Source organism: Pezoporus flaviventris, unplaced genomic scaffold (assembly GCF_033815535.1).
Source record: "Pezoporus flaviventris isolate CSIRO_AGI_PZ_B2104156 unplaced genomic scaffold, CSIRO_AGI_Pfla_v1 ptg000046l, whole genome shotgun sequence".
NCBI lineage: Eukaryota > Metazoa > Chordata > Aves > Psittaciformes > Psittacidae > Pezoporus > Pezoporus flaviventris.
In genome coordinates, this window is record NW_026892594.1 from 1,498,999 (window position 1) to 1,524,848 (window position 25,850).

The 25,850-nt window shown below is 49.7% G+C and overlaps 1 protein-coding gene across 1 annotated transcript in view; it reads right to left on the bottom strand.

Moving 5' to 3' along the window:
- The window catches only part of LOC133276786 (collagen alpha-1(VII) chain-like), a 121,908-nt gene that overhangs the window by 90,822 nt on the left and 5,236 nt on the right, over positions 1-25,850 (bottom strand). Inside the window, exons 2-12 of the mRNA XM_061467946.1 lie at positions 19,210-19,345; positions 10,398-10,558; positions 9,150-9,279; positions 7,600-7,716; positions 6,981-7,136; positions 6,588-6,704; positions 3,335-3,481; positions 3,039-3,158; positions 2,262-2,420; positions 1,256-1,384; positions 381-530 (exon numbers count right to left, since the gene is read on the bottom strand). Coding sequence (XP_061323930.1) covers positions 381-530; positions 1,256-1,384; positions 2,262-2,420; positions 3,039-3,158; positions 3,335-3,481; positions 6,588-6,704; positions 6,981-7,136; positions 7,600-7,716; positions 9,150-9,279; positions 10,398-10,558; positions 19,210-19,345 — 1,522 coding nt within the window. The remainder of the gene's footprint in view (positions 1-380; positions 531-1,255; positions 1,385-2,261; positions 2,421-3,038; positions 3,159-3,334; positions 3,482-6,587; positions 6,705-6,980; positions 7,137-7,599; positions 7,717-9,149; positions 9,280-10,397; positions 10,559-19,209; positions 19,346-25,850) is intronic.

The following is a 25,850-nucleotide window of genomic DNA, read 5'->3' on the forward strand; positions in this document are numbered from 1 at the left end:
AGTAACAGTTCAAGTTACGCAACAGAAGGTTCACGGCCCTGAAGAAAGATTTGGGTATTTATGCAACACCTACTTTCTGGTTTGGGTTGGAAAGCACCTTAAGATCATCCAGTTCCAAGCCCCTGCCATGGACAGGGACACCTTCCACTAGAGCAGGTTGCTCCAAGCCCCATCCTACCTGGCCTTGAACACTGCCAAGGATGGAGCCTGCTTAACGTGCCAGAAGGATGTGTCCACTCCTGCTCATGAGAAGAGCCATAGATTACTGCTACCAGCTATGAGGGCTGCTCATATCACTCCACCATCAACGTGCAATGCACAAGACCATGAATCCAACCTTTACATCGCAGCACGAAGAGGGTTGCTCCACCAGGACATACCTGTGCGGTGAGTCAGGGTCACCTCTGGCCCCTCGGCCTTGCTGAAGACAGCCCGAACACTGACTTTATACAGGGTGTTGGGCAGCAAGTGGTTGATCCGATAAGACAACACATTACTGCCCAGGTATTGAGTCTTGGCAACCTGGTTTTCTGTCAAAGAAAAGGGATATTTCAGAGCTTGTAGCTCTGCAGTGAGGCTGGTGGCATCCCTCCAAAAGAAACAGAATCAAGAATCACAGAATCAACCAGGTTGGAAAAGCCCTTTAAGCTCATTCAGTCCAACCGTTCCCAGCCCTGCCAAGGCCACCACTAACCCATGGCACTGAGGCCTCGTCTCCATGCTGTGTGAACACTTGCAGGGATGGTGACTGCAGCCCTGCCCTGGGCAGCCTGTTCCAATGCCTGAGCACCCTCTGGGGCAGGAATTGTTCCTCAGCTCCATCTAAACCTGCCCTGGTGCAGCTTGAGGCCGTTTCCTCTTGTCCCATCCCTTGTTCCTTGGGAGCAGAGCCCAGCCCCTCCTGGCTCCATCCTCCTGTCAGGCAGTTGTAGGGAGCCATCAGGTCCCCCCTGAGCCTTCTCTTCTCCACACTGAACCCCCCAGGTCCCTCAGCCATTCCCCAATGTCTCCCTTGTAATGAGAATAGCCATTCCTTGCTGTATTACTGCTTCACAAACTTGGGGGTTATCTTCATAAACAGAAGTACATGAATACAAGGAAAGAAGGTGCCATCGCCAGTGGGTGCAGGCTGAGGCCCATGTTTCTCAATAGTGAGATCACTTTCTTACCCCAGGCAGTAGATGAGGAGTTTGGAAAGCTGTCTACCATGGCCATAGACACATGCAACCTTTCTGCTCACCCTTTCTCTGCTCACCTTTGCCTGCCCCAACAGGGCTCCAGGTGACTTTGAATTTGGTGGCCACTGCTGTGGCACTCCAGGCTATAGACAGGCTTGTGCTGGTGTAGGACGTCACCTTGAAATTGGACACATAGCCAAGAGGAGCTGCAAGGTGAGGACAGAATTAGACAGTGCCCTGACTATTGTGAAACGGGGGCTCCTCATTGGCAGTATAATGAGGCCAAAATGATATAAAAGGGTTAAAAGTGGTATCTTTGCTTGTCCTCAGTGTCTCATCATCACACCCTGCTTGAAGCCTGGGCCACACATGCACAACCTACCTCCCTTGGCATCAAGGAGCACATTCTGCTCTAGATGCATATGGGAACACCTCTGGAAGCCCAGGACAGGCAGTACAGTGATCCAGGGAGATGTGAGAACCAAATCCCAGTGCCCTCACACTGTCTGCAGAGTGAAAGATCTGCCCAGAGCTCCCATGGGTGCTGAACATCAGTGTTTGCCTGTGCTCTTCTTCACAAAGGCCAGCCCCTTATCTCCATACTGTATTCCAGGGTTGCTAAACATGAGAAGGAGAACTTAGAATGGTTTGTGTTGGAAGGGACCTTAAGATCATCCAGCTCCAACCCCTGCCACGGGCAGGGACACCTTCCACTGGAGCAGCTTGCTCCAAGCCCCTGTGTCCAACCTGGCCTTGAACACTGCCAGGGATGGGGCAGCCACAGCTTCTCTGGGCACCCTGTGCCAGCGCCTCAGCACCCTCACAGGGAAGAGCTTCTGCCTAAGAGCTCATCTCAGTCTCCCCTCTGGCAGGTTAAAGCCATTCCCCTTGGCCTGGCCCTACAGGCCCTTGTCCAAAGCCCCTCTCCAGCTTTCCTGTAGCCCCTTTAGGCACTGGAAGATGATGGGAGCAGCATGCAGGAAGTACAGTGTAAGACCTTTGTAGGGCTACACAAGGTTGAACCAGAGGTGGAAGAGTTGTTGTGTGCTGTAGTAGCTACTTGAAGGTCCTGCCCACACTCACATGTCCTGGCTGAAGTTGTGATCCCTGGTCCCTCCACTGAGCCAAAAAGCACATAGAGGGAAATCACATACTCGGTGTCATGGGCCAGGTTGCGGAGCGTGTAGGCTGTGGTTGACTTGTTGAGGGCCAGCTGGTGAGGACGGTCTTTGCCAAAGAACTCTTTGGAAGAGAGGAAATGAATTAGGAATGGGTGAAGACTGAAGAGTCTGGAGAGCAGCTCTGCTGCACGCTGGGAAGGACACCATGCTTTCCTTGGCAGTCCATCTCCAACTTAGCTGAACCTCAGCTGAAGGACACCACCCATGTGTGCACTGGGGCAAGAGTTTTCCTGTGGCTATTTATTTGGGAATTTGAATGACTACAGGATCAAAACCAGCTCAGAGGAACCAAAGAAACCAAACCAGCTATCACATCCAGGGCCCACATTAACATGGGCATGTGCTCTGCCTCTCCCCAGCATCTGCAGGGCATTGCAAAGCTCCTGCGCTAGATCATCTGCTCCGCCTGTTCCCTGAGGACCAGGCAAGGTGATGTAAGACTGTGTTGGGCCAGGATCAAGCTGAATGTAGTTTCTGCAGGCACCCTGCCCCTGGCATTGTAGGTCAAGTCCATTCCGGTTTCAGTTCATAGCCTGAAGGTGTGGAAGAGGCTGCTCAGAGCAATTATGAGCTGCATCTGCACCCCTTTACCCACCACCGCTGAGGTTCCCAGTGCCTCATCTCTCATGCTACAGAAGGAGATAGAGGTGATGCAGACTGAAGGAGAGCTGGATCTCACCTGGTGTAGGACCCCAAGCCACTCGGTACCCTGTGGCCCCAGCAACCGAGTCCCAGGAAACCAGAGCACTGTTGATGGATATCTCACTCACTTTCAGCATCTGGACTGTGCTTGATGCCACTGCAAGAGAGCAGGGTTGCCCAGTTGCTCAAGGTCCCAACAGCATCTGTGTGGCCCCCCAAAATTATAATGACCCAGACTGCCTTCTGCACCAGATGAAAGGCAGAGTGGTGACAACAAATGACACCAGCTCTATGCTGCCAGCCCCATCCATGTCTACTTGGGCTGTTACTCACCTGTCATTGCTTTACTGCTCACCACTGGTCCCTCGACATCCCCAAAGATGGGGTTGACAGTGACGGTGTACTCTGTGCCAGGCTGCAACCCCTGGATCATGTAGTAGTTGTAGGTGCTGCTGAGGTTCACATCCTGGATGCTGCCCTCTGCAAAGGGAAATGATATCTGGGTTCCTTTGGGTCACCCTATTTGGGTCTCCTTGTCTGGGAGGGCAATGGGCAATCATGCAAACAACCATTACACCGTGTGTGAGACTCAATAGTATTCCATCCTCCTGGTTGCATGTGCACCAGCAGGGTCTTCAGGCCAAAGATGGTAGGGAAAGGGCAGCCCTTAGTGACACTGTTTAGTGGTGGCCTTGGCAGTGCTGGGGTAACAGTTGACATGATGATCTTAAAGGTCTTTTCCAACCCCGTTGATTCTATGATTCCAAGAACAAATCTTGGAAGAAGAGCTAATGTACAAGCAGGTAGAAATAACCCACAGCCATTGGGGCAGACCTCTGGGATCACCAATAGAGCAAGGCCACTCAGGGCTTTGGAGGCCAAAGAAGATAAATCAGGTAGCAGCACACAAATGGCCACACATGGGTCTGGGAGCAGTCCCGTAAGAGGGTCCACACCCCCCTCAGCCCTGGGTGACTCAATGCTGGAGTCATTTTGCCTTCCCTGCAGGACACTGGAGGCAACTCATGCCCAAAAAGACAGAATCCCAGACTGGTTTGTGTTGGAAGGGACCTTAAAGCTCCTCCAGCTCCAACCCCCTGCCACGGGTCTTCCACTAGAGCAGCTTGCTCCAAGCCCCTGTGTCCAACCTGGCCTTGAACACTGCCAGGGATGGGGCAGCCACAGCTTCTCTGGGCACCCTGTGCCAGTGCCTCAGCACCCTCACAGGGAAGAACTTCTGCCTCATCTCCAACCTAAACTTCCCCTGTTTCAGTTGGAACCCATCACCCCTTGTCCTATCACTACAGTCCCTGATGAAGAGTCCCTCTCCAGCACCCCTGTAGTCCCCTTCAGACACTGGAAGCTGCTCTGAGGTCTCCACACAGCTTCTCTTCTCCAGGTTGTCTTCACATGGGAGATGCTCTAGCATATGATATATCCTTGTTGTGGACTTGGAACTGCTCAGCTACACCTCTCAGCATGGCAGGAAAAGAGTTAAAACCTAATCCCTTGTGATCACACCCTGCTTCAGACGGGCAGAGATGTGAAGGAGCAGATGCTGGGGTTTTGGGGAGAGGCTGCCATTTGCAGTTTGGTCACTGGAGGGTGCCATGTCCCCATCTTCTGCTCCATCAGCACCCTGAGCCCCATCCCCCTTCTCCCATCCCAGCCATGGACCTTCCCCCTACATCAGCCGTTTATATTCATCCATTCTCTGTTAAAAGCGAGAGAAGAAAGATCAACCCCCTCCAGTGCTCGGGACGGCTGCGGAGGGATGGGCAGAAGGTACCTGGATCCCCACACTACTGCATCCTAACACATAGGCCCAGGATGGGATGGAATAGCGGAGGAGGACCTGAAAGGGCCCAGCAGTTAGGGGGGGATGCTCCTTGGGGTTTTGCCACCCCTGGATTTGTGGTGAAGTGCTACCAGGTTTAAAGAGCTGCTCAGAAAGAGCAAATATGGGGTGATGTGCTCTTGTTGCTTCATCTGAGGATGTCCTGCACTGTCCCCTCAAGAAGGGATGTCCCTGTTGCAAAGACATGGCAGGATGAGCATGTGTGCTCCATTTCTAGCTGGGGCATTGAACAAGGAGTGAAGTTTGGGGTGGGATATGGCTTTACTGAAGAGATAGAATCACAGAGTGGTTTGGGTTGGAAAGGACCTTAAAGCTCATTCAGTTGCAAGCCCCTGCCATGGGCAACGACACCTCCTCCTAGTCCAGGTTGCTCAGGGCCCTGTCATATCCATTTAATGAATAATGATATTCATTACAAAGCAATAAAGGCAGTTTTATATCTCCTTTGTAAACATTTTTCCCTTCTGATGTCCTCTGGAGCTGTTCTCCAGCTAATCCTCCCTCCCCTGGTGGGAGATGTCTCCTTATTTCATAACCAGAGGAGCTGAGCCAGAGGGGTTTGTGCTGTTTATTCAAAGCCTGTGATGGAGCCCAGGTGTCCTGACATCCCATCTCCTCTTTGAACCACAGAAACATCCATCTCCCAAGGCCAAAACATGCCATCAAACCTGAATTTCTAACTCCTGCTCCCCCACACCAGCAGTGAAAACATGTTTGGGTTCAGGGCATGGGAGAAGCTCCAGCTGCAGAGGCAGATCTGCCTTCAAACAGCAAAGTTTGCCTGAGAATAAGGATGAATTATGGGATGCTGGGGGATGAAGCCAGGTCTTTATGCTGCAGAGAGAAAAGCAACAAGCACGGGCACTTCCAGTCTATAATATGTAGTACCTGTCCCTCCAAACAGGGGGGTAACCCATATGCTCAGGGGCTGTGTAATGTGCTGCTCTGCATGGAGCACTTCACAAGCTTCAATCCAGCTGTTAACCCCTTCCAACACTGCTCAGGTCCAGTAAATCCAGCACTAATCCCATGTTTAAAAGGCTGGATACCCATTAGGCTGCCTTAACGCAGAGCCAGAGCAGGTATCTTAGCATCCATGGCAGAGTTCATCATCTGCATCCACGGCAGAGTTCATCATCCACATCCATGACACAGGTCTTGGTTTCAAGCTGCTGATTTATCCCCACATACAGACAACGGTTTTTGTGTTCAGCTCTGGGCCCCTCACTACAAGAGAGACATTGAGGAGCTGGAGCGGGACCAGAGAAGGGCACTGGAGCTGGTGCAGGGCCTGGAGCACAAGTGTGATGGGGAAGGGCTGAGGGACCTGGGGGGTTCAGTCTGGAGAAGAGAAGGCTCAGGGGGGACCTGATGGCTCCCTACAACTGCCTGAGAGGAGGATGGAGTGAGTGCTGGAACCCTTCTGGCCCCTGCAAGTGTTCACACCCCGTGTAGATGAGGCCCTCCGTGCCATGGGTTAGTGGTGGCCTTGGCAGTGCTGGGGTAAAGATTGGACTGGATTTGCTTAAAGGTCTTTTCCAACCTGGTTGATTCCATGATTCTAACTCCCTCATTCATGGATCCCCAAAAACCTGTTTCCCTCCAGCTTCTTAACTGTGTGGCTGGACAAAGAGTGTGTTGGTACATCCAGTACCTTGGGGACCTCACAGCTCCCATTTCTCCATCCCCCTGCTCACTGATGCATGCACCCCATCCCTGTGTCTTTACCTGCTGATGTCCAAGTGAGCCTGTATCCTGTTGCTCCCCGGACAGGGCTCCACCTTGCCTGGAGAGCGTTGGTGGTTTCATTCTGCAGCAAGATGCTTTTCACAGGCAGGAGCTTCACTGGAAGGAGGACAGGGAACAAACTTGTCAGTGGAGTTGTGGAGGGCAAGCAAAGCTCTTGCAGAGCTCCCACCTTTCCTCCCAAGAGCACAATGGTGTTTGAAGGTGTCCCAGTCCATGCATGTGAAGGTTGGAGTTAGGGATCAGTTGAACCCTGCCCCTTTGATGCACATGTAGCTGCAGCACTCACCAACAGTAAGGTGCTCATCCACAACAAAGGGGTGTTCACAGCACCCAGGGCATGAAAGGACCAACCAACAGCCTCAAACCACTTACATGTTCTCCCCACAGCAGCCACAGGCTGGCTTGGCCCCTGGGGATACACTGCATAGATGCTGATGCTGTATTCTCTATCCTCCTGCAAGTTACCCAGCACATGGGAAGAGACATCACCCCGGAGGACCTTCTTGTAGGTCATTCCTGGTCTGTTGGCTGCAAAGTCAAGGAGAAAAGCAATGGTGAAGCCTTCCCACTGCCTGTCTACATCCCATAGTTATGAAAAGTGTGCACAGGAGCAGGTTCAAGTGTGTGGTTGAAGTCCCCCAATCCATGTGATGCTGCTGAGATTTATGTCTGCAGCTATATCCAAACATATATGAAGGCTGTGTTTCAGCCCTCCAGACCATATGAAAGGCTTGAAGTTACCCCCATCCACACCAAAGCAGGCACTTGAGCATGAAAAACATCCATGGTCTGGATGTGACAGTGCAAATGGGTACAAGGCATCCTCAGCATCATCCCTACCTTGTTCTTCAACAGAAAGTCCTCCAATGAACTCTGCCCTGTTTTGGAGGAACCACACTTCTTTGTGGTCCATTGCGGCACCTTTCGTGTCCTTGGGTCACTGCTCCTTTTAAAGCAAACTCCAAGAGAAAAGAATCCAACCTGAACTCACCTTTGGAGATGTAGATCTTGTAGCCCTCCAGTTTGCCCAGTGGAGGTGTCCAAGCCACCTTCAAGCTGTAAAGTCCTTCTTCTATCACACGGAAATTAGTGACCGGAGGCAAAGGGGCTTTGGGGTACAAAAACATGGCAGAAATAGATGTGACAGTGCTGGGATGAAGTACCATGGCAAAGAGCCTTGGGAAATGTTTTGTCTTCAAGGTCAGGGAGACACAAAGCTGAGTAGCATCAATTCTCCATGCGGTCTCCTTAAATGCCACCATTCACCCTCTACCAAACCCTTGTCCACTTAAGAAGTGAGATGAACCCCCCCCACCCCCTCAGAGCACAATGCTTCCTCTTTGAATGGTGTTTGGAACTGAATTATCTACCCACTTCCTCCTAAGCAGAGAAAACTCTGCAGTGGTTTCATGCAGACTGAGCAAGGACGCGTGAATCAAACACTACTTGCACCTATGGATGCCACTCTTATAATGAGGAACCCATTCTGGTCCAGCCAGCCATGGCAGACAGATTTATAGCTTCTGCCTCTGGCTTCATGTTGGGGATAATAAGAGAAGAGATCAAATGACTTCATTTCCACCCATAAAGACATTAAATCTTATTCCTGGCAAGTCCACATGAGTCAACCCCATTCAGATTTATTCATCCTGTTGGAGATTGTCCCTCAAGAAGACAAACAGCTTAAGACATTGCAGGAGGCGGGGAAGAAACAGAAGACAAGGGAAAAAGGGAATAATTCTTTACAAAACCCCTCTGGCAAAGCAGATTTGATGCTTCATCCAAACCAGGGAGTGGAAGCAGCCACCCCTTAAACTCTTAAACCTTCTCAAATCAGTGCAGAGGCTTCTGGGACAAAACCTGCTCCATCCATCACATCTGACCCAGCGTTTTACACTCCAGGGTTTGGCCAAAGATGAATTTGCTCCTTTGCTTCCAAGAACCTTGTCATTACAGCCAGCCATGTGACAGCAAAGGAAACTGGCATGGCAGGTTAAAAACCAGAAGAACCTTACATCATTTTCATTGGTCCAGACATCACTGCTTGGGGCATTTCCTAAAGGCCATGTTCATACCACTTTGGTGTTTAACCTGAGTGAAATGAAGCCCTAAGAGCATGCATATGCCAACCCAAACCTTCTAGACCATCCACTTGTGAAATGAGGTATTTAGAATGTACTTCTCTCCATATAAACTCATGTCTCTGTTTCTCAACTTATGGTCTTCAAAAGCTTTCTTATCCCAGGTACATGGGTGTTACACGAACTGAACCCCAGCTTGGATTCATTAAATCCTGATTTAATGAGAGGATGAGAGCTATCCAGCAGGCTGCACCCTCTGCTTTGAAGTGGGTTAACCACATGGGTTACTCTGAACCCACTCACAACCCTTCACCCCACACCATTGACATCTACACAAATGTTCCTAAGACCCCTTCCTACTCATCCATCCCTCACTCCTTTCATACATGGTTTTGGGAGGGAGTTTTCCTCTGCTCACAGACAAGGAACACATGGAGATGACTGCAGAAGAGACACTCACTTGTTTTCCCCTTGACAGCTGCTGACTCCCCAAGGGCATCTCCATAGACAGCCCTCACCTTGAAGACATACTTGGTGCTGGGTTTCAGATCAGTCACAAGCACGGTGCTTTTGTCACCATCCACCACAATCTGTCACAGAGGGGACAAAGGACATCATTACACCTCCATGACCATAGAAGACCCCCACGCTGGCAACAAGTTAGGAGTACAAGGCTTCACATATAGTGCAAGGTGAGTTCCATGACCATAAGCCTTTTAAAATGCACTAACTCAAAACATGGTGATTCTCAAAGGATATCCAGGTTCACAATGGACATAGGACTGACACAGGACATTGCCAACAGCGGGTTTCATGGGATAGCCCCGAAAAACTCCATAAAGGCAAAGACATAGGGGTGAGAGTGGTCACAATCCCCTTGAAGATCATGGAGGAAAGACAACCACCTTTGATAAAGAAAGTTTCTTTTAAGCTTATAAAGGGAGATTTCAGTGTAACCTGAGGGTAAGAGAAGTGGAGACATAACGTCTGTGTTTTCACTATATTCTTATGTGCTTCTGAAGCAGCCAAATATAATCATTCTTGTTAAATCTTAATAATTAATAGAATAAATATTCTTAACCTTAATAATTAATGCTTTCATTTCTTTGTTCTATTATTAGGAATCAAAGCTCTTGGGCATACATCTTCTATCCTTCAATCTTGCTCTCAAAGTTTGTGCCGTGGCCAAGTTGAATACTGAAGTGAGCTGGCACATACAGCAGCATCCTTCACACAAGGACATGACAAACCCCAAACCAAAACCCGTGGAGATCTTACCAAGATGAACAACTTTGGCAGCAAGAGAAACAGGGCATGACGGTAGGGAAGCTGGATGGACTTATTTGAGAGGTGGTATCACAGACAGAAGCAAAGCAGTGAGCCCCATTGACCTGTTCCTATCAGTCCCAATGGAGTTTGTGCCAGTTCATGCCATATCCTTCTTCCACCCCTTCTTTTCCTGTCACTCCAAGAAACTGCACCTCACCACAAGAGCAACCAACACATCTGCAAATCCAATGGTCTATCTATAGACCTTCACTTCAAGCTTCAGGAATCCATGCCAATGCACTGGGCTGTGACTAAGGATGGCTGAGGAGCATGGTGCCATCTCCTAAGCAGGCTTAGCCATCAGCAGCCTCACCAGAGGACTAAACCTGAACACTGGGACCTGTAATTGGTGCTTTGAAAAGTGGGAATGCAACTCTACCTGCTGCTGGTCCTCCAAAACCGGCTGTCCCGAAGGCATCAAGGGATGCAGATGGACATGGTACTCCATCACCCTCCCTGTAGCTGGCATCCAGGTGAGGCGCAGCGAGCTGTGGCTGTGCTCACTGACGTGCAGATCTTGGGGACCAGAGATCTTCTCAGCTGTAAAAAGAGAGAAGAAAGGCCTTTGGCTTGGACTACAATGGTACCAGTGTTGCACATGTGCAAGCTGGTCATGGATGGAGTCAACACGTTCAACGCAGAGAAAGCCTTGGGTGTAGATGACACTCACTTATGTTGAGAGCGCAGGGGCACTGGGATCTGTTTCCATGCCAAAGACACACAACCAGGTTTTCTCTTGGCAAATTGCTTGACAGCACAAGGAGGGAAAACCAAACTGGCTCTGGCTACATTCCTCCTGTGAAGACCTCCTTAATGCATAGGGCATCAGCTCCTCCTGCCTTTCTCCTTACTGACACCAGAGAAGGGTACCAGAAAGCTTGAACTCTACATGAAACGTCACAGGAAGCCCCTACAGAACCACAGAGGAAGCAGAAGAAGACCCTTGAAGGACTCAGATGGAGTTCTCTGCCCCAGGTATTTAACTCATCTTCTCATGAGTTTTGTGTGCCAAGAGGCAAGCGGGAATTTGTTGCCATCACCTCCAGACTCACTCCAACATCAATATCCCCTTAGGGGGCAGATCTAGATCTCTCTGTAGATTTCTTTGGCCGCCCTTCACATCTTTTGTAAGGAATTAAGATCTGTTGGACAGGGCCTTGCGCAACCTGCTCTAGTGGAAGGTGTCCCTGCCCACGGCAGAGAATTGGACCTGGATGATGTTAAGACCCTTTCCAACCCAAACCGTTCTGTGATTCTGAGACCCTGAACTGTGCGAGAAGCCCATCACGAAAGCTCCCGAGAGGCATAAACGCTGCCTCAGCCCATTGCTGCTCTTTCTGTTTGAACCATCTGCAAGACTTTCAGGATCCACTATCACGAGACAAACCATAGAGATGCAGACACAAACACACAGGACCACTGTTCCCAGGCAATGGATGCTCCATGGGCTGGCTGCTCTTCTAGGGTCATCCAACCCCTAAAGCTCCCCTGTGATTCTTCATAAGATCATGGAATGGTTCGGGTTGGAGCAACTTTAAAGCTCATCCAGTTCCAACCCCTGCCACGGGCAAGGACACCTTCCACTAGAGCAGCTTGCTCCAAGCCCCTGTGTCCAACCTGGCCTTGAACACTGCCAGGGATGGGGCAGCCACAGCTTCTCTGGGCACCCTGTGCCAGCGCCTCAGCACCCTCACAGGGAAGAACTTCTGCCTAAGATCCAATTTAAACTTCCCCTGTTTCAGTTTGAACCCATCACCCCTTGTCCTATCACTCCAGTCCCTGATGAAGAGCCCCTCCCCAGCATCCTTGTAGCCCCTTTCAGACACTGGAAGCTGCTCTGAGGTCTCCACACAGCTTCTCTTCTCCAGGCTCAACAGCCCCAATGTTCTCAGCCTGTCTCCATACAGGAGGTGCTCCAGCCCCTGATCATCCTCGTGGCCTCCTCTGGACTTGCTCCAACAGCTCCATGTCCTTCTTATGCTGAGGACACCAGAAGTGCACACAGTGCTGCGAATGGGGTCTCACAAAGGCAGAGTAGAGGCATGAACAGACAGGATGTAGGAGGTCTGTCTCCGTGGCTGGCACATCCAGGGACTGGGAAGGGACTGGTTCAGAAAGCACAATAAAGGGAGACCCTGACGCACCTTGCACTGTCTGCTTGATGGGCCGTGGTGGCTCTGAGGCAGTGAAACAGAGTCTTCGGGAAAGTTTGGGGGCCACGTTGTTGAGCAGGTGAAAATCTTCAACATAAAGCACATGCTCTGTACTGGGCTCTGAAGCTACTTTGTTCAGTTCATTCCTGTCAGCATCCTTAATTCCTAGATGAAGAAAAGAAGAGGGAAGTAGGACATCAAACACCATCCATAGGGCAGGCAAGGCATTGGCAAGGGCTGTCAATTGCAAGTGGGAGCCGTGTGCTGGTATAAAACAGCTTTGGAATCCTGCTGCCCACAGCAAAGGATGAAACAAGGAATGGAGTCTCAAGCTGGATGGGCAGTGGTGAAGCAGATGAAACCTATTCCATCAGGAAGAAGAGGTGGAGGTTTCCTCCAGAGGTATGTTAGAGATTGCCCCAAGGTTTTTGGCTGCTTATGGGCTGAGAGCTGGAAAGCTCTCTTGACGTGGAGAGGGAAAAGGAGCAGGGCAGGACCTGGCCTCATCCTTCCCATTGGATACCGAGGCATTTCTGCTTTTCTGATGGATGGGCAGACAACAGGACTTTGGGAGGCTGTCTGGAAATTGCAGAATTTGTGAAGAATGTGTAGAACTAAAGAAGAAAGAACCCCCGCAACAAACCAACTCTCCCCTAATTTTCACTTCATATTGGTCCAAACCAACCTGGTAGCTCTCTATAATGAACCACCACCACCATTCCCTTCTTCTCCACTGAAATGTTTGGTGAAGGAAGTATTTGACTTGTTGTAAATGTCTGTATTTAGGACTTGGAGGGGTGCTGAAACTTCTCCTTGCCTACAGAATGATTGTGATAGACGTTTTTAACATAGCTAAAGTCAGTCTCTGAACCCCATTAAGAAAAACCTTCAAAAGCAAACACATTTCACTTGCAAAAATGTCACATCAAAACATTTTGACTTTTATGGGACTATTTATTGAACTCCTCCTGAATTCATGAGTAGTTTTGACAGATGCAAAACTGCAGGTTTACGCTGAATAAATCAGCTATTGACAACACCACAAAATACCCAAGCACAGCACAGATGTGGTTTTCCTGGACTTGAAGTAGTTGCTACAGGTTGAGTTTGGGGATGGTGCTGTTTTAGAAGGTGGGGGGGGGGGTGGGGGGGTGGGGGGGTGTTGTCCATCAGAAATCATCCCCAGTGCATAGACTGTGTGTTGGTGGGATGCTCTGTGCAACTTAGTGTGTCCATACATACCTACAGCAAACACTGTCACCCCTCCATCCTGCAGGACCTGGGCTTCATCTTCAACTGAGTCGCTGGATTTCCCATCCGTGATCAGAACAACCACCTTCAAGAATGAGTGTGAGAGGCAGAGAATGAAAGAGAACAACATGAGGAGCTCACAGAGTTGCACGATTTTTACACTGACAACCCAGAACTTGGCTGAGTCCCTCTCGGGAGGAGTGTGGCCAGAGAATTGGGTTGGAAGGGACCTTAAAGCTCATCCAGTTCCAGCCCCCTGCCATGGGCAGGGACACCTTCCACTAGAGCAGCTTGCTCCAAGCCCCTGTGTCCAACCTGGCCTTGAACACTGCCAGGGATGGGGCAGCCACAGCTTCTCTGGGCACCCTGTGCCAGTGCCTCAGCACCCTCACGGGGAAGAACTTCTGTCTTATACTGAACTTAAATCTCCCCTGTTTCAGTTTGAACCCATCACCCCTTGTCCCATCACTCCAGTCCCTGATGAAGAGTCTCTCTCCAGCATCCTTGGAGCTCCCTTCAGACACTGGAAGCTGCTCTGAGGTCTCCATGCAGGTTCTCTTCTCCAGGCTGAACAGCCCCAGTGCTCTCAGCCTGTCTCCATACATGAGCTGCTCCACCCCCTGATCATCCTCGTGGCCTCCTTATGCCTTTAGGGAAAGAAGTTAGAGATCTGGTCTCTACTGAGGATGACACCAGGGGAGTCAATCACAGAAGGTCACTTACCTTTGCTGCATCTTCTCTCACCGTGTCCAGGCGAGACATGGCATGAGCTGCAAATGCCAGGGCTGACCCTGTTTTTAAGGTGTTGCATTTGAAGGAGATATCCTGAATTGCCACCAGCATTTCCTCAATGGTCACATAATCCGTGAGCTCAATGATCATCCTGGGAAGAGGGGAATATGGGTGAATGAAGAGCAAGAAAACACTGTCATTACAAGAAGGATGCACTGATAATGGCAATAACCAGCACTAATTTAGCTGGTTACTCTAAGCTTGTATACAGGCAAGAAGTCCTCTTTACAGTGGTCAGGGGAGCCCAGGGTATGAGCTCCAGCTCCTTGTTGCCATAAAACATTGGGTGGTGGGGGGAACTTCTTGTTAGCAGTGTTAAATCTCATCCTCCCTGTCCTGAAAGTGTTCCCCATGGCTGAGCACTCTCGGTTCTGGTGACACTGCTGAGGGTTAGACTCCTGCTCTGCTCTTGCAATGGTTCACTGAAGGAGCATGGTTGCCCATATAGAACTAAGAGGCTATAGAAACCATGGTGCTGTTGGTGGACCTACCTTGGTTTCTCCCCATAGAGTGCCACTGCCAGCCGGACGCCTCCTTTGCCCATCACCATGTTCTCAAAGGAACGGGCCACGCTGCTGATGAAGTCCTTGACCAGGCGGGAGCTCTCCTTCCCTGTGCCCTGCGACTGTCCCACGAGGAGCAAAACATCTGCCACCTCCGCCGTCCTGCATGCTGTGGGAGAAGAGGGGCAGGAAGGCTCATCCCAACCGTGCCACAAGCCAGACAGGAGATAAACCCCTCTGGGTCATGTAAATACCCGAGATATAGCAGCTAAAGAAATGAGACCATGCTTAGGCCCAATGAAGTGGGTAATGATGGGCTTACCAGAGCAACAGGCTGCTTTGATCTCTTTATTTTCCTCCTAATTCCCCATGTTGTAGTTCTCACTCAGGGGAAGTTTCCCATTTGAAGCACAAACAGATCTATCACACAGTGGTTTGTGCTGGAAGGGACTTCAAAGCTCCTCCAGCTCCAGCCCCTGCCACAGGCAGGGACACCTTCCACTAGAGCAGCTTGCTCCAAGCCCCTGTGTCCAACCTGGCCTTGAACACTGCCAGGGATGGGGCAGCCACAGCTTCTCTGGGCACCCTGTGCCAGCGCCTCAGCACCCTCACAGGGAAGAGCTTCTGCCTAAGAGCTCATCTCAGTCTCCCCTCTGGCAGGTTAAAGCCATTCCCCTTGGCCTGGCCCTCCATCCCTTGTCCCGGCCCTCCATCCCTTGTCCCAAGCCCCTCTCCAGCTTTCCTGCAGCCCCTTTAGGCACTGGAGCTGCTCTCAGGTCTCCCCTTAAGGAGCCTTCTCTTCTCCAGGCTGACCCAGCCCAGCTCTCTCAGCCTGGCTCCAGAGCAGAGCTGCTCCAGCCCTCGCAGCATCTCCGTGGCCTCCTCTGCACTCGCTCCAACAGCTCCACGTCCCTCTTGTGCTGCTGCCCCAGAGCTGGATCAGGACTGCAGGGGGGGTCTCCCCAGAGCACAGCAGAGGGGCAGGATCCCCTCCCTGAGCTGCTGCTCATGCTCTGGGGGTGCAGCCCAGCACATGAGGGGGCTCTGGGCTCAAGCACACACTGAAGCAGGGTCATGGGGAGCTTCTCATTGACCAGCACCCCCAAGTCCTTCTCCTCAAGGCTGTTCCATCCAGCCTCCCCCAGCGTGTGGTTGTGCTTGGCATTGCCCTGACCCATGTGCAGGACCTTGCACTCGGCCATCAAAGCATGCAGGTCTGTAGGACATGCTGGAAACATGAGGAGCATCAGTATCTTGTGCAAAGAATGAACACTTTCAGTGTTTTTCTATACAAGCAGAGCTATCTGATGACATCTGGCAGGGAAGAGACATTAGGCAGGTACACGGAAATGAGCTTAACAAACATCAAGGCATATTTCCCTTTACAGTGCTCAGGCTCAATTGAAACTAATTTCCTTTAGTCTTGAAATACATTTCATGGTCAGCAGTCTGATGACTTTTAGGGACCTTAAATTAATGAAGGCCCCACAAGGGATGTTCAAAATGTGTATTATCTTTGGTGTTTCTCTCCTTCGCAGATAGATGTTGAGTTATTGCCATGTAGACTGCTGGAGGAGGGCTTTTTGTATCTTGCTCACCAGGAATGGGCTCAATCCCTTCGCATTTTGTGCCACTGTTGCTTTGGATTTTACCCAGCCCTTGCCTTGACCTTCAGCTGCAGGTCTGGAGACCCAACTGGCACCCAACCGGGCTGCAGCATTTGTTCCGGTTTGCTATGGTGACATGTTGGGTGGGTTTCTAATGCTTCTGCTGCAAATGGAAAGCCTGTTTTAGCTTGATCCCTTCAATTTACCTGACATTTACCCTATTCCTATGAGCAGGATTCCCAAAGTGCTTGTAGAAAGATGCAGGTTTTGTGCTCTTCTTCATTGCTGTGTCCCTGATCAATCCCCTGTGGGCACACAGCAGGACAGAGGATCATTTGCTGGGTGCAGATGGATGGCAGTCCAAGTGTCTTTGCTATCCAAGGCTTTTGGTTTCTTCATCTTTCTTTGTGCCTCTTGACACTGAGCTCCCGAAGACTTAAACAATCCCGTTACTGCAGAAAAATAATGACTGGGCTCTTTTTGAATCATAGAATCAACCAGGCTGGAAAAGACCTTTAAGATCATCAAGTCCAACCATTATTCCAGGGCTGCCAAGACCACCACTAACCCGTGGCACTGAGTTTGGTGTAACTCATACCCAGATAGGAATATAAAGCACTTTCCCTTGACAAAAATGGGAGACAGTGATTTAAATTGTCCTTTCTAAAGCTCCCTATTGAGATCTCCCTGTCAGGATGTCTTGGAGGCACCTCAGCTGCTAATAGCAGATCACAAGCTCTTTGCCCTACTGCCAGTTCCATTTTGGATCTACCCCTTTTCCCTAGTTTGGCCCTTGATCTCCCTGCTCCCTTAGAAAGACCTGGATCAGAGGCAATGCCAGTTCTTGGCTCTGAGCTCAGAACTGGTGTAAAGCATCCAACAGCTTCTCAGAGTAACCACAACCTGCATTACCACAAGGAAATCCCAATAAAGGTTCAGTAAGGTGGAGAAGACCATCCACCAGCCCTCCCAAAATCATAGAACCATACAATCATTAAGGCTGAGAGCAATTTGCAGAGAGCAAAAGACCTTTAAGATCATCAAGTCCAACCATGAACCTAGCACTGCCAAGTAAAAATCACTCAAATCATTCCAAATCACCCATTTCTTGGAGCAACTCAAAGCAGTGCAGCTTTTATGCAAGACCTGCATTTTTGGCCCTGATCTGGGAAACATGCACAAAATGCCATGGATATCAAAAGACGTTTGCTACACCTTCCTCTCCATATCCCAAATTCCTAGAGAACCTCCTCCAGCTGTGCCTGCTGCCTGAGTCTTGCTCACCAGGTACAATGCTCCTGCCCTCATCTGCACCCAGGGAATATTGAGAGGAAAGACAATAAGCAGGAGCTCCATGGGATTAGGAAGGGCAGGATGGTTTCCTTTCTCCATAAAGGGGCAGCCATCAAATCACAGAATCATCTAGATTGGAAAAGACCTTTAAGATCATGGATTGTAGTGATAGGACAAGGGGTGATGGGTTCAAACTGAAACAGGGGAAGTTCAGGTTAGATAAAAGGCAGAAGCTCTTCCCTGTGAGGGTGCTGAGGCGCTGGCACAGGGTGCCCAGAGAAGCTGTGGCTGCCCCATCCCTGGCAGTGTTCAAGGCCAGGTTGGACACAGGGGCTTGGAGCAAGCTGCTCTAGTGGAAGGTGTCCCTGCCTGTGGCAGGGGTTGGAACTGGAGGAGCTTTAAGATCCCTTCCAACACAAACCAACCATCAAGTCCAACCATTACCCCAGGAAAACCAGAGCCCACTCTGCAAGACACTGAGCCAGGAGCTCAGCACCTTTCCAGCTCGGCAGTGAACCCTGAGAGCGTTTGATACCTGAAGCTGTCATTGGAAATATGTGATGTTAAGCATATTTGGATTGGTACCTTCTGGAGAGAACACCACCACAGACAGCTCTATTAATCACAGGGGGATATGACTTGAGTTGAAATTTTCCAGACACCTCCCAAATTACCACGTTCCATCAATCACAGGTTTGCCAGAGACATCTGTAAATGGTGATTTATTGCCCTGTTCCCAGCTTGGAATTAAAGAGCATTATAGTCGAGTATATCAGCTTAATTGATGGACAGGAACTTAATCAGGTTAATTTTGTAGCTGACACCAAAGCTTCCATTAACTCCTTGGTGAATTGACTGAGCTTAGTCCAGGTGAATTTACACCTTCAAAACATGGAGGCTTGTTGCTGCAGAACGATATGAAAAGGGAGGATCCACTGGCTCATACCCAGCCTCAGGACAGTCCCGGGAGCTCTGGATTAGCTCTGTAGGATGCTCACAAGGAGCTTCCCCATCCTCACGCTAGAGATAAGCCATGGGTTATGCTGTAACTCTATGAGGCTCTTCTCTGGGGTCCTTCTGCCTTTTGGCTCTGGTCTCTCCTCCCCAAAAGCTCTTAATGAGCTTCTCAGGGAGGAAATGAACCTTTGTACCATCTCTAAACAGTAGCAAGAGAATTCAAGGCTTCCTTGAGGTCTTTACTCTTGTATCCTCTGTGTGGTGGCTTGTACCAGGCCTTGGAGATCAGAAGAGGAGTCAGGAGGGGACACGTTTTGCCTCTCTCTCCACCTTCCTCTGGAGCAGTTGAGGTGCAACAGGATTAAAGGCAGGACACTGAGCAAAGCCCTCATTTCCCCATAAACTCTGCTGCAGCAAGTCAGGTCCTGCCTCCCTTTTGGGGCCAGCTGAGATGCTCTGTTAGCCAGATGACCCCAACCTAAAAGCACCCTATGCAGAAGTTAAAGGCATCAGCACTACAGTATCCGTGTGTGTGTATCCACGACACGAGCAGAAAGTGCTGCTTGGAAAAGGTCTTTTCCTCCCTGATGTGTCTCACCATCACCCACAGATGCAGTATTCATAGTAACCCATACCTTCATGGATGGCCAGAGATCCGTACTGCACTGCAGCTGCTGCCAGGACAAGGATCTGGGCATACATTTTTCTTTTCCTTGGGAAGAAATTCTTCTTGGTTCCTGGACTCGGCACACAGCCTGGAGAGTCACTCATCTGCAGGAGAAGAGAGGCTTTAAGACAAGCCACCTGAGTATGATGATCCCATTTGCCTACAGAGGCAAGAGAAGCTTTTCTCCAGCTATAAAGGCTCATCTTGGCTTACACTATTGGCACTGAAGTCCATAAACTCACTAATTCCTTCATCCCTTTGCTGATGCTACAGGGGAGAGCTCGGCTTTGTTCCACAGTGCCTTTCCCTAACAGCACCCTTCTTCAAGCAACAACCACCTCAATGTGAATACGAGTGGTGTGAGGGAAGAGGGAAGCATCTGCTGCCTCAGTGATGCAGGAATGATCATCACTGCAGACAGCAATCACTGCATTTAGTCTTTATTACCCTGCCCTGCAACTAACCTGCAGTTTTCTAGATCCAGGATTAACTGCCTTGTACCTGCTCCCCTTGGAAATCCACCTCACCATCATGGAGCAAAGGGGGCTGAAAGTTCTGGTTGTCGCCCATAGGTGGTTTAGTGACCCCCCCAGATTGCTCTGTAAGTCTCCCTCTGTGAAGAAGGGACTACCCTCTGCGAAGCAACAACAGTAACAGAAGTGGCATTGCCAGAAGGGGCTTTATCCTTTTTAATGGGCATTAAAATGTTCTTCTCCTGCTCATCTTGGGCTGAGCACATTGCCCAGGGAAGCATGGACTACTTCCAGGTTGCAAATTACAGATGTGGGGAAAAGATGAGCTCCACTTCACCCAACCCAGTTCTTTGCCAGGGTTGGGTTGCTCCTTCCAGTTAACAACATGCAACCTTGAAATCACATTGTGTTATAGGTCAGATCCTCTTTGGAAAACAAGGCTGAGTTCCTGTGCCCAGCTTGGAATAACCCCATCTAAATGAATCCCCAAACAAATAAGGGGAGCCTGTGTGCATCTAGGCTGCAGGGGCACCAGGGCTGTGGTCACCTTGCCCATCATGGACCTACACCCGTCTGAGACCCTCAGGACTTCAGTTCTCTGAATGTGTTTCCTGTCCCTGATTTTCCCTCTCTCTTCTAATTGCTGGATGCAATCGGAATCTCTGCTGTGCAGTGGTTAACCTGGGCTGTGTCCTTCCCTTGTAACTCCCATCCAAATCTCTATGTGGTGCTGCTATTAGTTGCTGCGGAGAGGGCTTCAAAGCAAAACCAGCCCATTCACCCCAAAAATGCCAACAAAAACCCAAACCAAACAAATTCAGGCTTTTAAACAACAGGAGTAAACAAGATTCTAGGAAAAAAAGTAATGGAAAAGTGCGGAGCTGAAGAAAACTAGGTTTTACCTCCACCTCCCTCGCAGGAGTTGTATTACAAGCTTTGGGAAGATGACCCCATTGCCCTTCAGATCCCAGCATCCTTCAATACCAACCTGCCAGCATCCCCTTTTCGCTTCCTAATCCTTTTTCCCAACCCTAATCCTTCCCAATCCTTTTCCCTAACCCTAATCCTCAACTCCATAGGGCAGAGTCTGTCCTGCGCCATAACCAACCCTTCATGGAGTAGGAAGGCAGCAAACCCTTTGAATGGGTATCTGAGCAATGGGTTAAAAGCTCTGCTATTGTTCAACACTCCAGCATGGAAAACTGACGATCTTAAAGGTCTTTTCCATCCTAGTTTATTCTATGATTCTAACTACAGTGCAAAATGCACATTAAGAAGGCAACAGGAAAATGGTCACATAAGGAGTAAACCCTACAAGGCTCTGAAGAGGCAAAGAGAAAGCACAGTAGCCACAGGCCTTCAGTGAGTAAATGTTAACAGTCACAAAAAGCAAAGACCATGTGGATGCAGAAAGGCTGGAGCTCAGAACAGTCACACCTGGAATTCACATCGCAAAGCTGAGGATGAGGGTTCAAAAGGGGTTTATAACCTGGATGCCACAAACTGAGCACGTTTCCTGGCAGACATGAACTCATGTGTGTGGATGCTGAACTTCTGCGTGCTCAATTTTTGAGCATCTTGAGTATTTCTGTTTGTTACATGCATTTTACAAAGGATAGTTAGAGCTGGGCTCTGCCTCCCAGCACTGAGCTGCAAATGCTTGCTTAGGGTGAAAACCCACCCAGCTCCTGCTGCTGCGCTGGCAGCGTGGGTCCTTAATGGATGGCTGCAGCACATCCGTGTTACAGATGATCCCAAATTCAAGGGCGCTGTTCTCTGAACTGAAAATGAGTCTCTTGTTTTTCCCCTTAGAATCATAGAATGGTTTGGGTTGGAAGGGACCTTAAAGCTCCTCCAGTTCCAACCCCTGCCACGGGCAGGGACACCTTCCACTAGAGCAGCTTGCTCCAAGCCCCTGTGTCCAACCTGGCCTTGAACACTGCCAGGGATGGGGCAGCCACAGCTTCTCTGGGCACCCTGTGCCAGCGCCTCAGCACCCTTACAGTAAAGAACTTCTTCCTCATATCCAATCTAAACTTCCCCTGTTTCAGTTTGAACCCATCATCCCTTGTCCTGTTACTACAGTCCCTAATGAAGAGTCCCTCCCCAGCATCCCTATAGGCCCCCTTCAGACACTGGAAGCTGCTCTGAGGTCTCCACACAGCTTCTCTTCTCCAGGCTGAACAGCCCCAACTTTCTCAGCCTGTCTCCATACAGGAGCTGCTCCAGCCCCTGATCATCCTCGTGGCCTCCTCTGGACTTGTTCCAACAGTTCCATGTCCTTTTTATGTTGAGGACCCCAGAACTGCACACAATGCTCCAGGTGAAGTCTCACAAGAGCAGAGCAGAGGGGCAGGATCACCTCCCTCAACCTGCTGGTCACGCTTCTTTTGATGCAGCCCAGGATACAGTTGGCTTTCTGGGCTGTGAGCACAGCCCTTCCCTATTCTTTCCCAAATTCCACTGCATTTAAGTGTTCACCTGGGTATCAAATACCAGTCCTAGATGAGAACATATCCCTAGGTGAGACAGGTATATAAGGTATATAACCTCTGCAGCTTCCAATACTTGCTCCAACACCTCCCTCCAGCCACAGCCCACAAGTGGCCCAAGATCATACTAGGGCTTCCTCCTTCCACTTTTCAGGATATATTTTGGGTATAGCCTTCTATATAAGGCTGATGGAGGACTATCAGTTGCTCTACCATTGCTGTCCAACTTGGGAGAGCTCAGTTCACATCATAGATACCACCATGATGCTCACTTTATACATTCAAGATAGGTGACCTTCATTCCAGCAGCTCTTAACTGATCTTTGCAGACACTGGCTGCCATCAGCTCCTATCAAAGAAGTCTTAAAACCTCTACAGAGATCTTTAGAGAAACCTGGTAGGGGCAGGGAAACGACCCCATAAACCTCAGGGTTTTGCAAGGAATCTCAGTAATTCCCTTGATCTTTTATTGTCCCTGGTAAATTATTTATAGGCGCAACTTCTCCGGGGTTTACAGTTCCTTGAACAAATTGCCTTCAAACCCTATAAAGCTGATGGACCAGGTTCTCCCTTTACCTCGTCTGGATCAGATGACAGAGCTGGGGGAAGCCTGACAAGATGCAAGAGGGTATGAGAAGAAAATCATGTCTTACACAGTTGTGGTAATGCCAGCAGCTGGGCTGTTCCCTTCCATCTCTTCTTCCTGGGTAGATGTTTGCATTAAACTCTTCTTCCTTTTAATTTCCCACCAAATTTGGGGATAAATAACTAACCCCTTTGGGATAAATAACTACCCCCTGTCAGCAAGCTCTGTCTGAAAGGGATTTGCAGCCTCATCTGGTTGGTGCCTGCCTCCCCTTTGCCTGTGGGTCCAGCTGGATCTCACACATCTACTGCCCCAGCATCACCCACACCAGATGCTGCTAAGTCCATCTATCAAATAACTATCCCTGTTGCATACAGACACAAGAACTGCACTTCAGAGCTGCATCTGGGCATGCAGAGCTTTCCCAGAGGATCTGTGCAGACCCACATCCCACCACTGTGCCATATGTTGCACGAGCAGACAGCTCCTTTGCCTCACAAGATCTTAGCAATATCAGCTAAATCTGGCATAGGGAAGCAGGTCTCAAGTGTGTTCATACAAGCCTCCTGAAAGCAGCCAGCTGGACTGGACAGATATCCTGTTTGCAGCTCCCTCTGAAAGACTGCAGGCTGAGCACAGCCTTATATTAGCCAGCAGAGAATAAACAGGGCACCTCCTTATGAACACTCCAGCTGAAGCCAAGGCTTCAGCTACATCTCAACTTACTATACTTAGCACCACACGGCTCCTGTTCATGGAGCACTGCCATGCTCCATCACAAAGTAAGACCAGATGTAAGACTGGATATAAGGCAGTTCTTCCCTGTGAGGGTGCTGAGGAGCTGGCACAGGGTGCCCAGAGAAGCTGTGGCTGCCCCATCCCTGGCAGTGTTCAAGGCCAGGTTGGACACAGGGGCTTGGAGCAAGCTGCTCTAGTGGAAGGTGTCCCTGCCTGTGGCAGGGGTTGGAACTGGATGAGCTTCAAGGTCCCTTCAACCCAAACCACTCTGGGATTCTATGGTAAACCCTATGGAGACAGACCCCAGCAGCCCTGCAAAGATCTGTAATTGAAATGTAGAGACTGGCCTGAATGGTGAACTGATGGGAGCTTCAGGATGTGGAAGCATCAAAGAGACTGGCAGAAAAAGGGTATGGAGATGGTTCAGGTGGAGATGGTACCAGCATTAGAGGTCACTGAGATCCCAGCACATCTACATGTAATTTTGCATGGTATTTAGATGGGGGAAATCAGGGCACAGACTGCACTGATTGACACAAAGGACACATTGAAACCATTGAATTTTGGTGGCAAGATGAAGAGTAAAACCAAGGGCTTGAGGCTTAAAACACCAGCAAAAATGCAACTGATGCTCATAGAGATGGAGAGCAAAGATCACAACTGTCAGCTCCCAAATGCTACCAACAGTTGCTCATCCAAAAGCAGCACGTTGTCACCAATGTATGCAAAATCCAGGAGGCAGGATGCAGATGTAATAGCTGGTGTCGTTTAGAGGGTCTGTCCAAGCAAGTGTGTTCACAATTTGCTGCCAAGGAAATGCTGGTTCCCTCCTTTCGCTCCGAAATGTTCCCATGGAAAAGCCTGGTCAGGGCATCTCTGCAGCTCCTCTCCTGGGATTAGGTACCAGGGGATTTAAAGCCATTTTCAAGCCTCAAGGACAATGGTAGATTTGGAGGGCAGGAAAAGGCTGGTTAAACATGGGTTGTTTCGGGCTTGATAGCAATAGGCCTCAGGGATTCAAAAGTTGAGAGCCTCCTTTTTAATGGAGTTAATAGATTTTTATGGTAATTGATTTCTCTCTAAATCCCTTGAATACAAAGTTTAAGCTGTTTCCAAAGAAACATGAATGCATCGACTTGGTGGTGGCTGGAGGCACACTCCTGAAACACATGGTGCTCTCCAGGAACATCCAGAGGGGATGATCTGCAGGGAGGAGACGGTCCCTTTGCAAGCAGAGGTGCAAATGGTACCAAAAGCAAGAGCTCAAATCAAGTCCAAAAGGGCTGAGATTGTCCCTTGTCTTTCTGAAAGCCCCTTCGACACCTTCTCTCAGGATTATTCTAACACAGTCACAGAACCATTGAAACATAGAATTGGTTTGGGTTGGAAAGGACCTTAAGATCATCCAGTTCCAACCCCCTGCCATGGGCAGGGACACCTCACCCTAGACCGTGTCACCCAAGGCTCTGTCCAACCTGGCCTTGAACACTGCCAGGGATGGAGCATTCACAGCTTCTCTGGGCACCCTGTGCCAGCGCCTCAGCACCCTCACAGGGAAGGGCTTCTTATCTCCAACCTGAACTTCCCCTGTTTCAGTTTGAACCCATCACCCCTTGTGCTATTGCTACAGTCCCTGATGAAGGGAAACGGCTGCATTGGCTGCATGTGCTTTTTAAGCCAAAGCTTGACTGCTTATCCAGCACCATCCTGGGTCAAGGTGTGCCCAAAAGAAACAAGGGTTTGGGTGTCCTTCATGCAGAAGAGTGCTCAAACAGCAGAAGCTGGTGGCGGTGGTGCAAAGGGTGGAAGCTTCGATGGCCAACAGCATGCCTTGAAGATCCAACAAGCACCACATCCTCAGAGCTATAGCCACATCCCACTTCTCATTGACGCATCAATTCACCTTCCTCTCCTGATGGACCTTTCTCAGCTCCAGGCAATCCTGCCATGAAACACAAGGATTTTAAAGCAAGGAAACCTTCCCAAAGAGCATCCTTGCTGCATTCTCCAGCGTGAAGCCTAGTTAAACAGCAGTGTCAGCAATGAGAAGAAATCGTTGCTCCTTGCAGAAGGGGCGAGTGATTTCCCTCCCTCTCCTCGAGCAGAAGCTTTGAGAAAGTGTTTTGTTTGTTCCTTTTTTAATAAATCCCATTGATTTCCTGATTTAAATGGCCTGCACTGTGCAGTAATGTTTAACAGAGATGATGGGGGTATATCTGGTGAGGCTGCTCACTAAAAGATGAAGTGGTACCCAGAGAAATCCTATTTTCTGCTTTGGTAACCATCTGAAAGTGCCTGGTTTGTTCAAAGGCAGTGACTC